This window comes from Rana temporaria, chromosome 1, assembly GCF_905171775.1.
Source record: "Rana temporaria chromosome 1, aRanTem1.1, whole genome shotgun sequence".
NCBI classification, from domain to species: domain Eukaryota; kingdom Metazoa; phylum Chordata; class Amphibia; order Anura; family Ranidae; genus Rana; species Rana temporaria.
In genome coordinates this window covers 14,737,697-14,755,832 of record NC_053489.1, presented here as the reverse complement: position 1 = coordinate 14,755,832, position 18,136 = coordinate 14,737,697, and the positions used below count along the sequence as shown (strand labels likewise).

Below are 18,136 nucleotides of genomic sequence, written 5' to 3'. Positions count from 1 at the left end.
TGGGTGTCTCTGGTATCTGACACTTTAGGATACTTTGTCCTCCTCTGGTCACTGTGGTTCCTCCTCACTAAGTGACTACATTGTTCTGTATTGATGGACCGGCTGGTGGAAGGAACCACTGCACCAGCAGGGGACAAGGTTTCCAACAAACCCAAAGTGTCTGATACCAGTGGTGTCAGCAAAAATTAAACTTACTGTCCACCAGAGAGGTAAGTATTAAATATTCATATACAGTATAGCAGTGTTCATTCTCAATACACTAACAACATATTAAATTTAACAATAACAGAGATAATGCTATAATTACTGATAACCCAGTAATTTTCCATACATATTAGTGGATAGCTGTTTTTGTATTCAGGTCGGGTCTGAACAGAATTATGTAACATTTTGGGAAAAATATGCAGCCAAGAAGTCCAGAACTTGAGGCCATTATAGCAAAAACCTCCACAGCCACCATGTATTTCCCTCTGGTGCTCAGATAGGCCGGGATCATGGCAATCCAGACACTGCAGAACACCAGCATGCTGAAGGTGATGTACTTGGCCTCATTAAAACTGTCCGGTAATGTCCTGGCTAAAAAAGCGATAATGAAACTCACAGCTGCCAGAAGCCCCATATATCCCAGGACAGAGTAGAAGCCGATAACTGAACCCTCATTACACTGAATGATGATCTTCCCCTGATAAGAGTGAGTGTCCCGATCCTGGAAGGGGGGAGAAATAGACAACCAAGTGACACAGATTATGACTTGGACCAGTGAGAAGACACAAATGATACAATTGGGCAGTTTGGCTCCCATCCATTTCCTCCAGGGACTCCCAGGTTTGGTGGCTTTAAAAGCAATACACACCATGATACTTTTGGCAAGTAGAGAAGAGACGGCAACTGAGAAGATGACACCAAAAGAGGTGACACGCAGCATGCAGGTCACATCTACTGGATGGCCGAGGAACAAGAAGACACAGAGGAAGCTCAGCATGATGGAGACCAGGAGAAGATAGCTCAGGTCCCGGTTATTGGCTTTAACAATGGGGGTGTCCTGGTAATGTATAAATATCCCCAATATTAAACCAGTCAGAAGACAACAGAGGATGGAGACGGCTGAAAATACTCCAACAATGGGATCATCAGTGTAGGAGAGAAATTCCACCACTCTTGGAACACACCGATCCTTCTTCTCATTTGGCCATTCTTCATCAGGACATTTCATGCAGTTTTCGCTGTCTGCAGGAAGAACAATACAAACACAATGAGCATCGGGGTCAGAGATTGTGAGAAAACAACTTATCTTGTGTTGTCTCACTGCTAGCAATGGATTTCCATCAGTGCATTGTGGGAGAGAAAATGAAATAAAATAAATAATACATTTAAATATAACAATAAAATGTGAAAAAATATAATAAATAATAAATTACCTAAATATACAATATTTAAATGTTAAAGACGTTCATTAATATAAGATCGATAGATCGATGATATCAGACAGTTAAACTCCTATATGTAGAGACTTCCCATTGGCAAGTGGTAACATTAACATCTTCCCGCCCCACCTATAGCAAAATGATGGCCGGGTGGAAGCCATGTTGTTCTGGGAGGACGTCCCAGAATCTGCCTCTCGCATAGTCGTGGGGCCACACACAGCGGCACTATCCTTCACTGGCTGTGTCCACAGACACAGTTTATGATTGATCACTGTACCAGCCCACTGTAAGTACCATGTGATTGCTGTGGCCAATCACAGCAGATGCCATGACAATTGTAAACAATGGATGCCTTCCTTATTTATACTAGTAATGGAAGTGATCAGTGACTTACAGCGGGACTACAATATTGTGGGAGACAATCTGATGTTAACTGACACTTTTGATACTTTGCGGAAACCTAGCTGCGGACTTAACCGTTGGCTCAATAATAGTCCCTGCATGTTTTTTTTTTAACCACTTAAAGACCAAGCCTGTTTTTACAAGTTAAAAACATGTTTTTTTGTTAGAAAATTACTTATAACCCCCAAACATTATACATTTTTTCTAACACCCTAGAGAATAAAATGGCGGTCATTGCAATACTTTTTACGCAGCGGTCTTACAAGCGCACTTTTTCTCTGTATCCGACGTTTAAAAAATTCTACAGGTTGCATGTTTTGAGTTAAAGAAGAGGTCTAGGGATAGAATTATTGCGTTGTCAAGGCTACCCCCAATATACACCCCCCAATATACACCCCCCAATATACACTTGATTCCCCACCGTGATCCATCTGTACATGGGAGCACAGTTGTAGCCATTGACTTTATTTTAGTGTCCTTGGCTGAGGCTTTTTCTGAACCGTGTAATTGGGAATCACATACTTGCTGGTAGTTCCAGCTATCCCCACTAGAGACCAGCAGAGAGCAACTTTTCCTGGAGAGAAGGAGCTCTCCACGGAGCTTTCATCTCATCTCCCTGCGACTTCCCCAGGACCTGGGTTGGCGTCTCAGCGGGACTAACGTCATCCCAGAGGACGGCACGGAGCTTCCTGGTTCCCCTCTCCCATAGACACGGCTCTTGAATCCGCGCCCCGCATGTTGGAGGTCCCCCCACATGCTGGATCTCATGCCTTTTGAGTGACACCTAGCTAAAGGTACCGGCGGCCAGCCCGTTTTCCTATTCAGGTCACATCATTTTCATCATCTTATTTTGTATAGCCCCCTCCCTCTGCTCAAGGGATCATAGGTGTTTTTTCAAGTGCTTCATTATTTTTATTCATTATTAATTTTTACTTACCGTATATACTCGAAAATAAGCCGAGTTTTTCAGCACATTTTTTGGTGCTGAAAATGCCCCCCTCGGCTTATACTCGAGTCACCTTTTTGAGCCTGATCTTCTAGACTTTGGCGACCCGGTATCGGTCCAAACGTGGCACACATCTTCCTCTACAAGTGTGCAAAGTTTGTTGTCCGGGAGACTTACGACCGGGGAGCACCGATTTTTTAAAATTCGGGCACCCCTTCCATAGACTACCATGTTAAACGGTAATTTCTCTGGTAACTTTGGGGACCCGGTACCGGCCGTCCGTAGATCCCAGTTCTCCTCTACAAGTGTGCAAAGTTTGCTGTCTGGGGAACCTACGGTCAGGAAGCACCAAATTTTCAAAGCCGGGCACCACTTCTATATACTCCCATTTTAAAAGTCTAGTCATGGACACAGTGAGGCATGGACACAGTGAGACATGGGCACAGTGAGGCATGGACACAGTGAGGCATGGACACAGTGAGGCATGGGCACAGTAAGGCATGGGCACAGTGAGGCATGGGCACAGTGAGGCATGGACACAGTGAGGCATGGGCACAGTGAGGCATGGGCACAGTGAGGCATGGGCACAGTGAGGCATGGACACAGTGAGGCATGGGCACAGTGAGGCATGGACACAGTGAGGCATGGACACAGTGAGGCATGGGCACAGTGAGGCATCAGCACAGTGAGGCATCGGCACAGTGAGGGAAAATGAGGCACAGTAAGGAATGCAGATGGACACCCTAGGCTTATACTCGAGCCAATAAATGTTCCCATTTTTTTGTGGTAAAATTAGGTGCCTCGGTTTATATTCGGGTCGGCTTATACTCGAGTATTTTATGATTGAATAACTTACTTATTTCTTCTCTAAACCATCCAGAGACAGTCTGCTATGTGTTTTCCATGAGCACAGGATCTTTGTGTATTGATAGCCCCACTGTTGGCCGCCATTACTAGTATAAAAAAATAAAAATAATAATAAATAAATTCCTGTCCAAACAGATTGTAGAGTCTATAACTTTCATGCAAACCAAACAATATACGCTTATTGGGATTTTTTTATTTTTTTTACCAAGGACATGTAGCAGATCACATTTGGGCCTAAATGTATGAATGAATTTGTTTTTTAAAATGTTTTATTGGATATGTTTTTTAGGAGAAAGTAAAAAATATATATATTTTTCAAAATATTCTCTATTTTTGCTTATAGCAGTGCAATACATAAAAAAATAAAAAACTGTGGTGATAAAATACCAGCAAAAGAAAGACATTCTGTTTGAGTACAGTGTGAAATTTGCAGTTATAGTAGTGCAGTGCTGAATAGCAAAAAACAGCCTGGTCATGAAGGGGTTTAAATATTCTGGAGGTCGAGTGGTTAAAGTGATAAAACTTGGAGAAATGCACACACATCACAGAGATGTACTTCTGACCCACAGAGATACCTTCTATCCAGTCCAACAATAACTTACTAACAAATACAAACTCTACCGGAAATGTTGGAGATCTCTCCTTCTGGACATGAGACACAATCATAGCAGCATTTGTGAATTGAAGATCCAAACTTTTTTCTGCTGCCGGGTAAACAGGGATCTGAACATCGAGATACCGGAGGCTGAAATCAGATATTATTATTATTATTATTATTATTATTATTATTATTATTATTATTTTTAGGGCTGTTACTGATTACAATTTTCGTGTTCTATTTATCGTTTTTTTTTTTATCGATTAATAGACTAATTTTGATTAATTATAACCGTAATGTCCACACATCCCCCGTAATGTCCACATCTCCCCCGTAATGTCCACACATCTCCCCCGTAATGTCCACACATTTCCCCCGTAATGTCCACACATCTCCCCGTAATGTCCACACGTATCCCCCGTAATGTCCACACATCTCCCCCGTAATGTCCACCTCTCCCCCGTAATGCCCACACATCTCCCCCGTAATGTCCACACATCTCCCCCAGTAATGCCCACACATCTCCCCCGTAATGCCCACACATCTCCCCCGTAATGTCCACACATCTCCCCCAGTAATGATTGTCCACACATCTCCCCCAGTAATGTCCACACATCTCCCCCGTAATGTCCCCCCGTAATGTCCACACATTTCCCCCAGTAATGTCCACACATCTCCCCCGTAATGTCCACACATCTCCCCCAGTTATGTCCACATCTCCCCCAGTAATGCCCACACATCTCCCCCAGTAATGTCCACACATCTCCCCCGTAATGTCCACACATCTCCCCCCGTAATGTCCACACATCTCCCCCAGTAATGTCCACACATCTCCCCCGTAATGTCCACACATCTCCCCTGTAATGTCCTCACATCTCCCCCATAATGCCCACACACCTCCCCTGTAATGCCCACACATCTCCCCCAGTAATGTCCACACATCTCCCCTAGTAATGTCCACACATCTCCCCCTGTAATGTCCACATCTCCCCCAGTAATGTCCACACATCTCCCCCAGTAATGTCCACACATCTCCCCTATAATGTCCACATCTCCCCCAGTAATGTCCACACATCTCCCCCAGTAATGCCCACACATCTCCCCCGTAATGTCCACACATCTCCCCCGTAATGCCCACACATCTCCCCCGTAATGCCCACACTCTCCCCCGTAATGCCCACACATCTCCCCCAGTAATGTCACACATCTCCCCAGTAATGCCCACACATCTCCCATAATGTCCACACATCTCCCCCGTAATGTCCACCCATCTCCCCCGTAATGCCCACACATCTCCCCTGTAATGTCCACACATCTCCCCCAGTAATGTCCACACATCACCCCCAGTAATGTCCACACATCTCCCCCAGTAATGTCCACACATCTCCCCAGTAATGTCCACACATCTCCCCAGTAATGTCCACACATCTCCCCCAGTAATGTCCACACATCTCCCCTATATTGTCCACATCTCCCCCAGTAATGTCCACACATCTCCCCCAGTAATGCCCACACATCTCCCCCGTAATGTCCACACATCTCCCCCGTAATGCCCACACATCTCCCCCATTAATGATTGTCCACACATCTCCCCCAGTAATGTCCATACAGTAGGTGCACGCGATATTGTGTCAATCTCGCTCCCTTTCTCGGCGAGATTGAGCACCTACGAGCCCCATCGCGGGAGCCAGCGCCGAGCTGGCTTGCCGTGATAGAGACAAAGCCGTCATAGAAGCGACGGGAGATCCGACTTGGATTCCCGCCAATTCTACACGTGTGCGGCGTTTGTTATGAATCCTGAGGGGAAGTCCCTGCCGGATTTTAGGTCTGTTATGGGTTGTAAGGAGAGCCCTTAGGTCTGTTATGGGTTGTAAGGAGAGCCCCCCCTATGCCGAAAAAAACGGCGTAGGGGGTCCCCCTACAATCCATACCAGACCCGTATCCAAAGCACGCTACCCGGCCGGCCAGGAAAGGAGTGGGGATGAGCGAGTGCCCCCCCCCCCTCCTGAGCCGTACCAGGCTGCATGCCCTCAACATGGGGGGGTTGGGTGGTCTGGGGCAGGGGGGCGCACTGCAGCCCCCCCACCTCAGAGCACCCTGTCCCCATGTTGATGAGGACAGGGCCCCTTCCCGACAACCCTGGCCGTTGGTTGTCGGGGTATGCGGGCGGGAGGCTTATCGGAATCTGGGAGCCCCCTTTAATAAGGGGGCCCCCAGATACCGGCCCCCCACCCTAAGTGAATGGATATGGGGTACATCGTACCCCTAACCATTCACCTGTAGGAAAAATGTCAAAGTTAATAAACACACCACACAAGGGTTTTTAAAATAATTTATTTTTCTGCTCCGGAGGCTCCCCCTGTCTTCTTTATTAGCTCTTCTACCAGGGGGAGCTTCTTCTTTGACGTCTTCGGGTGGGTGGGGGCCGCCGTCTGGTTCTCTTCCACCGCCGGGGGGGGTCGCTTTTAAAAAAAGCCCCCACCCCCGGGGGGTTTCCTCCGGCGTCTTCGGCGGGGGGGCTTCTTCTTCCGCTATCCCGACGGGTCTTCTCCGCTATCCGGGGGGTCTTCTCAACTCTCCGGGGGTCTCCTTCTATGTTCGCCGCTCTCCGCTGTTGACTCGGCGCACCCCGGTTCTTCCTCCAGCTGTCCGGTGCCTTCTCCTTCAGCGCTGAACGTCTATCTTCTTCTTCCGTGCTGTGACGTATTCTTCTTCTTCCGGGCTGTGACGTCATCTTCTTCACTTCTCCAGATGTTGACACGCCGGCTCTTCTTGCTGAAATGGCAGGTGCGCTGCTTTCATCGGACCTATATAGGCCTCACAGTCCCATCATGCTCTGTACCTACCCATGTGATACCTACCCACGTGGGTAGGTATCACATGGGTAGGTACAGAGCATGATGGGACTGTGAGGCCTATATAGGTCCGATGAAAGCAGCGCACCTGCCATTTCAGCGAGAAGAGCCGGCGTGTCAACATCGGGAGAAGAGAAGATGCCACAGCACAGCGGCCTGAAGGGAGAAGTAGAAGTCGTCACAGAACAGCGGAAGAAGAGGAGAAGACGTCACAGAACAGCGGAAGAAGGAGAAGGCACCGGACAGCGGGAGGAAGAACCGGGGTGCGCCGAGTCAAGAGCGGAGAGCGGCGAACATAGAAGAAGACCCCCCGGAGCGGAGAAGACGTCACAGAAGAGCGGTGAAGACCCCGGAGAGCAGGAGAAGACCCCCGGAAATCGGAAGAAGAAGCTTCCCCTGGTAAAAGACCTAAAGAAGACAGGGGGAGCCTCCGGAGCAGACTAATAAAATATTTTAATACCCTGTGTTTTTTATTTGTGTTTTTACCACTTTTCCTCCAGGTGAATGGGTAGGGGTACGATGTACCCCATATCCATTCACTTAGGGTGGGGGGCCTGTATCTGGGGGCCCCCTTATTAAAGGGGGCTCCCAGATTCTGATAAGCCTCCCGCCCGCATACCCCGACAACCAACGGCCAGGGTTGTCGGGAAGGGGCCCTGTCCTCATCAACATGGGGACAGGGTGCTCTGGGGTGGGGGGGCCGCAGTGCACCCCCCTGCCCCAGAGCACCCAACCCCCCCATGTTGAGGGCATGCAGCCTGGTACGGCTCAGGAGGGGGGGGGGGCGCTCGCTCGTCCCCACTCCTTTCCTGACCGGCCGGGTAGCGTGCTTTGGATACGGGTCTGGTATGGATTGTAGGGGGACCCCCTACGCCGTTTTTTCGGCGTAGGGGGGCTCTCCTTACAACCCATAACAGACCTAAGGGCCCGGTATGCTCCTGAGGGGGGAACCCATGCCGAATTTTTATTTAAAATCCGGCGGGGATTTCCCCCTCAGGATTCATAACAAACGCCGCACACGTGTAGAATTGGCGGGAATCCAAGTCGGATCTCCCGTCGCTTCTATGACGTGCACGTTGGAATGTGCTGTCACTATTCCAGTGAGTGCGAGATGTCGGCGAGATCTCGGCACCATGTCGCCGAGAATCAGCGCGATGCTGTCATGCTAAAAACACAATATCACAAACACCTACTGTACGTCTCCCTGTAATGTCCACACATTTCCCCTGTAATGTCCACACATCTCCCCGTAATGTCCACACATCTCCCCCGTAATGCCCACACATCCCCCTGTAATGTCCACACATCTCCCCCAGTAATGTCCACACATCTCCCCCGTAATGTCCACCCATCTCCCCCGTAATGCCCACACATCTCCCCTGTAATGTCCACACATCTCCCCCAGTAATGTCCACACATCTCACCCATTAATGTCCACACATCTCCCCAGTAATGTCCACACATCTCCCCCGTAATGTCCACACATCTCCCCCGTAATGCCCACACATCTCCCCCAGTAATGTCCACACATTTCCCCCGTAATGTCCACACATTTCCCCCGTAATGTCCACACATTTCCCCCGTAATGTCCACATCTCCCCCAGTAATGTCCACACATCTCCGATATAATGTCCACATATCCCCCAATAATGTCCACACATCTCCCCCAGTAATGCCCACACATCTCCCCCGTAATGTCCACACATCTCCCCCGTAATGCCCACACATCTCCCCCGTAATGTCCACACATCTCGCCCGTAATGTCCACACATCTCCCCCGTAATGTCCACACATCTCCCCCATAATGTCCACACATCTCCCCTGTAATGTCCACACATCTCCCCCGTAATGCCCACACATCTCCGATATAATGTCCACATATCCCCCAATAATGTCCACACATCTCCCCCAGTAATGCCCACACATCTCCCCCGTAATGTCCACACATCTCCCCCGTAATGCCCACACATCTCCCCCGTAATGTCCACACATCTCGCCCGTAATGTTCACACATCTCCCCCGTAATGTCCACACATCTCACCCAATAATGTCCACACATCTCCCCCGTAATGTCCACACATCTCCCCCATAATGTCCACACATCTCCCCTGTAATGTCCACACATCTCCCCCGTAATGCCCACACATCTTCCCTGTAATGTCCACACATCTCCCCCAGTAATGTCCACACATCTTCCCTAGTAATGTCCACACATCTCCCCCAACTGTAAATCCAAGGGTGTATGCTTTACAAAATAATCAGAAATTACTAAAGAAGACCTTACGTGAAGTTCAAGAATCCTATAAGGAGATTGTAAATAGACACAGACGAACCATTCCTCCCTATGCATTAGGTGATAAGGTCTGGCTATCCACTAAACACTTACAACTTAGGCCTCGTACACACAATAGGTTAACCAGAGGACAATGGTCTGATGGACCGTTTTAATCAGACCAAACTGATCGTGTGTGGGCCCCATCGGTTATTTATCCATAGGTTGAAAAAAAGCAATCTTGTTTTAAATTTAACCAATGGATACCTAACCGATAGGAAAAAAAAACGATCGTTAGTAGGCATGACCATCGATTAAAAATCCATGTATGCTCAGAATCAAGTCGACGCATACTTGGAAGCATTGACATTTTTTCAGCACGTCGTTGTGTTTTACGTCACCGCGTTCTGACACGATCGGTTATTTAACCGATGGTGTGTGGGCGCGATGGACCATCAGTCAGTTTCATCGGTTAACCGACGACAACGGTCTATCAGACCATTCTCAATGGATGGACTGATCGTGTGTACGAGACTTTAAACTTCCTTCTCAGAAACTTGGTCCTACGTTTATTGGACCCTTTTATGCAATTGCACAACTTATTCCTGTGGCCTACAACCTTAAACTACCACCTTCTATGGAGATCCATCCTGTTTTCCATACAGCTATTTTAAAGCCTTTCAGAAGTAATCCTTTTTCTTCCAAAAATATTTTATTAGAGTTTTCCATGAAATATACAGAGAAATACATCAAACTAGGGTACAGGTTCCATACACAGTAAGCTCAACAGTAGGGATGAGCTTCGAGTTCGAGTCGAACTCATGTTCGACTCGAACATTGCCAGTTCGCCTGTTCGAACAATTAGGGGTGTTCGCGGAAAATTCGAAAAGCCGCGGAACACCCTGTTAAAGTCTATGGGAGAAATCTAAAGTGTTAATTTTAAAGGCTAATACGTGGTCTTTCCCAGTGACGTACGAGGGTGCATCAGAGGGGCGGGGTCACGTGACGGGTGTCCGTTTCCCCTATATAAGAAATGTCACAGCTCCAGCGCGTCATTCCGCTGGGCTGTGTCCAGCGGAGAGTGGAGCTAGCCTGCTGCGCTCTAGACAGATGGATCTTCTCATCGCTGGACCGGACTGCTGATCACCCGTCCATCGCTGGAGAGATCATCCGTCGCAGGATAGAAGACCACGTTGGAGCGGGGGGCCGGGCCGAGAGTGGATTCACATCGCTGGATTTTTATTTATTTTTTATTAATAAAGGATTTTTTTCTACGGTGTCTGTGTGTTTTTTTTTTAACTATTTACACTTCCTTCGTGAAATGGTAGAGGTACAGTGTACCCCATTACCAATTCACATAGGGGGGGCAGGATCTGGGGGTCCCCTTTGTTAAAGGGGTCTTCCAGATTCTGATAAACTCCCGCCCGCAGACCCCCACAACCACCGGGCAAGGGTTGTGGGGATGAGGCCCTTGTCCCCATCAACATGAGGACATCCTCCCCATGTTGAGGGCATATGGCCTGGTGCGGTTCAGGAGAGGGGGGGCGCACTCTGTCCCCCCTCTTTTCTGCGGCCGGCCAGGTTAACATGCTCGGATAAGGGTCTGGTGTGGATTTTTAGGGGAACTCCACGCCATTTTTTTTTAAATTTGGGGTGGAGTTCCCCTTAAAATCCACACCAGACCTGAAGGGTCTGGTATGGATATTTGCGGGGAACCCCATATCATTTTTTTTTTTTAATTGACAGCGGGGTTCCCCTTAATATCCATATCAGACCTGAAGGGCCTGTCAATGGAATTTCGGGGGACCCCCAGCTTTTTTATTTTTATTTATTTTATGAATGAATCATCTCTGTAATTGCCAGAGCCGACAATTTATTAGAGCCGCAAAGCCGGTTTTAAATGCCTTTTTTTCTTTCAGAAATGACACTTTGTGCAGGGACAGTTCTATGTACGGGAAACATGCGCTATTTCACATGCTGACTTTACACCCCCCCCAGGTACGAAATTTAAAGTAATATTACACTTTTATTGTTTCACTTTTAGCATTATTAAATTTACTGCTCCTGAAAAAACGGCCATTTAAAAAAAAAAATTGCATTGATACATGTCCCCTGGGACAGGACCCAGGTCCCCAAACACTTTTTAGGACAATAACTTGCATATTAGCCTTTAAAATTAACACTTTAGATTTCAAATGTTCGAGTCCCATAGACTTTAACGGGGTTCTAAAGTTTACACAAACATTTGGTGTGTTCGCAAGTTCTGATGCGAACCGAACAGGGGGGTGTTCGGCTCATCCTTACTCAACAGTAGCTAACAGGTTGCTAACATCAAAATTGTCTAGAGGTTAGGTTAGAACTATATGGAGCTCTACAACATTACAAGTTGTATGTAAGGTCCGAGCGTGTAGTGGTTTCTCTCTTTGATCATGTGTCTCGGCTCAAATTAACTTACTAACACTCTCAGAGACTATCCAAACAACATGATCTCAACTGGCATCCCCTATCTCCCTGTCCAAGGCCGATTCCCAGAATGCATGATCCGCACTCATAGAAGAGTACGGTTCCCTGAACCCGGAGGCATACAGAGCCAAAATCATGTGAGACTGGGGTGATGAGCTGGAACATAGGGATTTGAACACCGTTGGGTTTCTTGTGTATTCGACTACTTTCGCTGGGATGTCCAGAAAGTGTTTTATTTGCCTGTAGGGCCAAGGAAGGATTTAGTGTTAGACCGTGCCGCAGGATCTTGTATCTTCAGAAACGTACCCCTGTGAAAGAAGTGAGTAATCCTTTTTCTGGTCATACACATTCCCCACTAGACCCTCTCAAAGTGCAATGGGAGGAAAAATGATTATTGATTAAAATTCTTGACTCTCGTATTCATTGGGATAAACTACAATACCTATTAAGATGCAAAGGCTATGACCCACAAGAGGATTCTTGGGAGCCTGAGGAGCATATATAAGATTAAGAGCATTTCACAAGAGATTTCCTCAAAAACCTGTCCCTAAGACTTCCAGAAGCTGTCCTGGGAGGGGAAGGGGGGGGTGGTCAGGACTTGGGCTCAAACCTGGGAACTCTTCTGTGTTTGGCATTGATTCTTCTCACTGAGCTATCTGGAAAACTGGACAGCGCCCAGCCTGATCTATTGGACAATACTGCCTGCTCTGTTGGATAACCCTGTCTTGTGTCTTGATTGCTGTTGAACCTTGATCTCCTTGCTCCTCCCATGAACTTTCTATAAAAGCCTTGCCTTTGCACTTCCTGTTGCCAGATTATTGTGGTCTGTTCTTGCATACTACTTGAGCTATGTCTATTGCTGTATGGAAACGGCTTTGGCTTGTGCCCACGACTACAAAACTTTCCTCCTGCTTCAACCTTGGCTTGTGACCTCAACTTCGAAACTCTCTCCTGCACTGATCTCAGCTTGTGACCCCAACACTGATCATTGGTCTAGCAATTCAGACTTTCCTATCTTTGGCAGACCTGAGAACTAGCTTGCCTGACGTTGTTGGCCATTGGTCTCCACTCATTACAGGTATTCTCCTAACACCTTATAATATCCCACAACCGTCACACCTTATAATATCCCACAACAGTCACAACTAATAATATACCACAACAGTCACACCTAATAATATCCCACAACTGTCACACCTTATAATATCCCACAACCGTCACATCTAATAATATCTCACAACTGTCACACCTAATAATATCCCACAACTGTAGCACCTAATAAAATCTCACAACTGTCACAAATGTCAATATACATAATCTGTCACCAACTGGCTGATGTGTTCCTGTTTGGTCACATTAGATCAGACACCATTTATCCAGGAGACACTTCTAGGAGCTCTGCTTATAAGAAACTTTTCACGTGCACAAAATTACCGCAATCAACAACCTTCGCCAACTCAAAAATTATCCCATTCATGAGCAGCATATTTGCTAGTATATCTTAGTGTAGCGCCTTCTAATGTGCTAGTAGAATGGTGCAAGCAAATTAGTCTTTAATCTGGGTAAAGAGTTTATTTCAGGTCACAAGAAAAACAAGCTGCGCTATTAAGGTTAAATAAATAAATCTGTGACATATATAAACTGTGCCAGAAACATGTGAATGAAAATCATGAATGTAAACATAGGGCCAGATTCTCAAAGGCGTTACGACGGCGCAACACCATTAGCGCCGTCGTAACACCTCATCTGGCCCCGGGTATCTATGCGACTGATTCTCAGAATCAGTTGCGCATAGGTACCCATTAGATCTGACATGCGTAAGGCTGTTACGCTGTCAGATCTTAAAAGTAATTTTTTTTCCCGCCGCTAGGTGTCGCATCGTCGCTTTTCCCCGTCGTCTATGCAAATGAGGTAAGTACGGCGATTCCCGAACATACGCGAGGTCGACGCAGCGAATTAACGTCGTTTGCGTAGCGTACCCGACGCGTAAGGTTGCCCCTGCTAATTAGCAGGCGCAACCAATGTTAACGATGGCCGTCGTTCCCGCGTCGAATTCAATAAAAATTACGTCGTTTGCGTAAGACATCCGTGAATGGCGCTGGACGCCATTTACGTATACATCTAGGCAAATGACGTCGGGGAGGGCAACGTCATTTAGCGCAATGCACGTCGGGTAAATTACCCGACGGAGCATGCGCAGTACGCTCGGCGCGGGAGCGCGCCTAATTTAAATGGTGCCCGCCTCATTTGAATTGGGCGGGCTTGCGACGAGCAATCTAACGCTACACCGCCGCAAGTTTACAGGTAAGTGTTCTGAGAATCAGGATGTAAACCTGTAGACCTGCGGCGGGTGTAACGTAGATCTCATATATTACGCTGCCCAGGAGCAGCGCGAATGTATGAGAATCTGGCCCATAATGTTCAGACACTCTCAATAATTGTTTAGAGAATGAAAAATCCGTAAAGATGTGATGAACCAATTAAAGTCCATAGAAATAAAATATCATAGGTGAATGAAGTCCCATAAAATCCAAAGAAATATTTCAAACTTCAGTCTCCAATTAGTGAAGGAAATTACTGCAACCCGAAATGTGACGATAGAGAGACACCTCCACCTTAATGACACACTTACCAGCTGGAATTGATCTCTTATCACAGGAGATCAAAAATCGCATCTAAACTGGTTAAATGACCACCATGGAAAGCGTCAATGTGTTACAGCCTCATTCAATGTATGTTGCAAGATGCGCCATAAAAAGAAAAAAAAAAGGAGCTTGCATAGCATAAAATCCAAGGTAAATGTATTTAAAAATATAAAATGTGCACTTACAATGAGTCAAATGCTGTGTGCATGTAAATGATCGAGCCGGCCGGCTCCTCAATCCGCCTGCCCGTGTCTTCGGGTACAGCTGAGCACGGTGACGTCAGAACGTTGCTTACCCAACGTTTCGTCACAAAAATGGTTGGATTCCTCATACAGGGAGGTGTCTGGTGCCTCCCCCTGGTTCTGGGAGTTTGGATAAGTTTCTAGAAGCTGGAGGGTTGAGGTCAGAAGAATTGATCTTCTAACTTAGGGGAGCTTAGCCAATCTCCAGGAAGTTGTCCTGGCATGGGGCTATGCCATCCCTTAGGTATAGATAAAGCATGCTGTCTGGAGAGTTGGGTGGAAGATGGAGATGGAGTGCTAAGGAAACTGTCGGTGGCCCTCATAGGCGTGCGCACATAGGGTGTAAGGTGTGCCTGGGCACACCCTAATCACCCTGTACTGTGCAGATTCCCCCTGCTGCCTGGCTGCAGAGAAAGGGACTGGGGAATCTCTGTCCTCAGTCCCTTTCTCTGTCTCAAAAGTTAGACATCAGGGGTCTGTTTGGACCACTGATATTTCACCAAAGCCCCCAACAGAGCTTCTAATATATATATATATATATATATATATATATATATTTAAAAAATAAAAAAAATAATAAAAATAAAATTGTTAAAAAAATAATAATAGTAATACAAATAAAGACACTGACAACAATCTCTGCCCTGCTGACAAAGCCCTACTGACTTGCCCACTGCCATATACGGTATATTACACATGCATGTGTGTTTGAGCTTTGGTGTGCACACCCTAATGCCATAGGCTGCGCACGCCTATGGTGGCCCTAGAAGGGGGGGGCTCTGCCTCGGGCTGGAGCTTGGGCTGGCTTGGGAGAATCCTGACAGCAGTGCAGTTTGAAAGGAATCTTACTTAAAAAGCAGCGGAAGCAAGGATGACAGTGTGAGTACGCCAGCATGTTCAGAGACTCACAAGGGGAAAGATTGCCACATGTAGCAAGCCTTTATGGAGGACAGCCTTGTGCTTAAATCGTTTCTTTCCCTTGCCCTGGGAGATCTTCTGTGAAGCCAGGTGGGCTGGTAAAGAAGCAGCCAGGTGGACTGGCAGTTCCTACAGGCAGTAGAACTTGGATCCGTGTCTATAGAGGAGTTGGAGATACTCCTGGATGTTTATTACTACTCAAAGTACTATTTTGTAAGGGACTGAGCGTTCCTAGTCCTTAAGAGGCTTTTGCATTTTTCATCTTAAAGCGGGGGTTCCGCGGGTTTTCTTTTTTTTTTTGGATCTTTCTGGCGCTCTTACCTTTGGCAATCGGCAACTCGTGTGTCCCAATCGTGTAGCCGCCAGCATTGTTTTTGTCCCGCAAACGATACTTTATAAATTTCATAGATGGACGTTTCCAACTTGATTGTGGGCACTCTGAAGCCCACCAGGATGTCCTTCCAGTTTTGACTGCACAGTTGCCGAATCATGTGACCCGCGAGATATCGCGGGATTACAGTACAGCACGTCTCCTGGGATTCTTATCACTCACTCCCAGGAGACATAGCGCTTGTCGGGGAAAAGATAATACACACCCACTCCCGCGGGGAATGGATGACTGACACAACACTAAATGCGGCATTACAAAGGTAAGGAATCGGATAAAAAAAAAACGGATTGTGCTTAAACGATGTCTAGTGGTTAGATTTAGATAAACATGAAATTTAAGATGTCTGTGCCCAGAAAGGAGGACAGTTCAATACTTTGTACATACGGAGGAAGTTGTCCCTGTTTTTTGTTCTTTAATTCAAGTTGGGTATCCCACATATCCCTTCACCCAACCAAGTTGTTACCCCTAATAAAACATAAAAACAAAGCCAAAGGACTGACTTCTTTTCTCCGGTTGCAAGCGGAGAATGCATGTTGCCTAGCTGTGCAGGAATAGGGGAGCCGGTCACCTGCAGCTCCTGTGTGGGTAGTGATACTTTAAAATAAGGCTAAAAATGTTCTATAAATCATAATTATGAATTTCCTGAGAAAATGGTATAAAAAGAAAAAAAATCAAGTGATCTCTTACTTTGCCTTTTTTCCAGTAGAAGGGATCACTCATATTGGGAAATGTTTGAGGCACAAAGTCTGGGCTTAGAATCGTGCAAATTCTGAAACGATGGGCACAAAAATAATCTTTTAAAAAAAGCCACATGTGTAACCTGAGATCAGTTGGAACTTCTCTTCTCTCATTAAAGTAGATCTTGCCTCCGGTTGGGTCGGTGTAATTAAGATTTCTTACATATTTGTGCAGCTTTTCAAAGAAGACAGAAATAGACACATTACCATGTACAGTAATAAGAGTTCTGGAATTAAATAAAAAATATTAAAAAAAGGGACAGGTTACATTCAAGACAGTAGAATAGGAATGAATAAATCAGGACAATTACTTACCGTATATACTCGAGTATAAGCACATTTTTTTGTGCTGAAAATGCCCCCCTCGGCTTATACTTGAGTTACCTTTTTGCGCCTGATCTCCCGGACTTTGGGGACCCGGTACCGGCCGGCCGGTACAAGTGTGCAAAGTTTGTTGTCCGGGGGACCCAGGGCCGGTACTATGGGTGGGCGGAAGGGGCGGGTGCCCAGGGCGGAGTGTGGGAGGGGCGGGTTGTTAGCAGGCAGAAGAGTATCCCTATGCTTCATGTTGCCGCTCCAGCCTGCATCAAAAGAGAGTGGAGGAAGCGCCCTTCCTGATTGCTGAACTCCTCTTTGAGGCAGCAGTCTCCTGTTAGTGTGACTGGCTGAGTCACAGTAAGAGCTCCACTACAGGTGGGCGGAGCAGGAAGAGACGAGTACACTGCAGTCCCGATTACTGCTTCCTGCCAGGGCCAGCCCTATGATGGGACCGGGTGGTACCATGGGTACCAGGCAGCACTTTTAGGGGGGCAGCATACTGTATAGCCAACATCAGTATAGCTTCCGGCTTACTCCTGGGGACCTATTCCATATAAGGACCTACCCACCAGTTGGACCTACGCTTCCTGCCAAGGATTGCTGTTTGACAATCGTCATATAAAGCCTTGACTGACCTCTTTTGGCATATGCCACCAGTGGTCAACAAGTTCCGGTAAGCCTGCACTTTTTCCGGTGATGTGATTGTCACGTTAAAGGAGTCACGCCTTTTATATTTTTTCACCTTTTCACTTGAATGATTTGTGGATGTTGATGAACTTTGCTACATACCTCGGATCATCACACTTAGGAGTTTTTGTTGGACTTTGTTTTTATGTTTGATACCACCTTAGGTGCATCAGTTCACGTGCCAGTTGGCACTGTTGTCACCCCTCGCTACAGAGGAATCTCACATGTTTCACAATTTGTGTCTAACATTTATTAATGTTATATGTGTTTTATTTTTTACTATACACATTTTTTGGTATTTTGATATTAATTTATTAATTTTAGCGCTACACATACGTATTTTTTTGGTTGTTTTGCTTTTTTGAATAAGC

At 46.6% G+C, this 18,136-nt stretch overlaps 1 protein-coding gene across 1 annotated transcript; it reads right to left on the bottom strand.

Annotated features, from left to right (window-relative positions):
- Positions 1 to 334: 334 nt before the first annotated feature.
- Positions 335 to 16,799, bottom strand: LOC120908925 (vomeronasal type-2 receptor 26-like). The gene is made up of 3 exons (XM_040320818.1): positions 16,711 to 16,799; positions 4,261 to 4,384; positions 335 to 1,227 (listed from the first exon to the last, which is right to left on the bottom strand). The coding sequence occupies exons 1-3, from the start codon at positions 16,741 to 16,743 to the stop codon at positions 335 to 337; spliced, it is 1,050 nt and encodes a 349-aa protein (XP_040176752.1). The 5' UTR covers positions 16,744 to 16,799.
- Positions 16,800 to 18,136: the final 1,337 nt, after the last annotated feature.

Coding starts and splice junctions, on each gene's coding strand:
- LOC120908925 (XM_040320818.1), bottom strand. CDS start 16,743: ATGAGTGATCCCTTCTACTGGAAAAAAGGCAAA. Junction 4,385..16,710: donor TCTACTGGAAAAAAGGCAAA/GTAAGAGATCAC, acceptor ATCTGATTTCAG/CCTCCGGTATCTCGATGTTC. Junction 1,228..4,260: donor AGAGATCTCCAACATTTCCG/GTAGAGTTTGTA, acceptor TTCTTCCTGCAG/ACAGCGAAAACTGCATGAAA.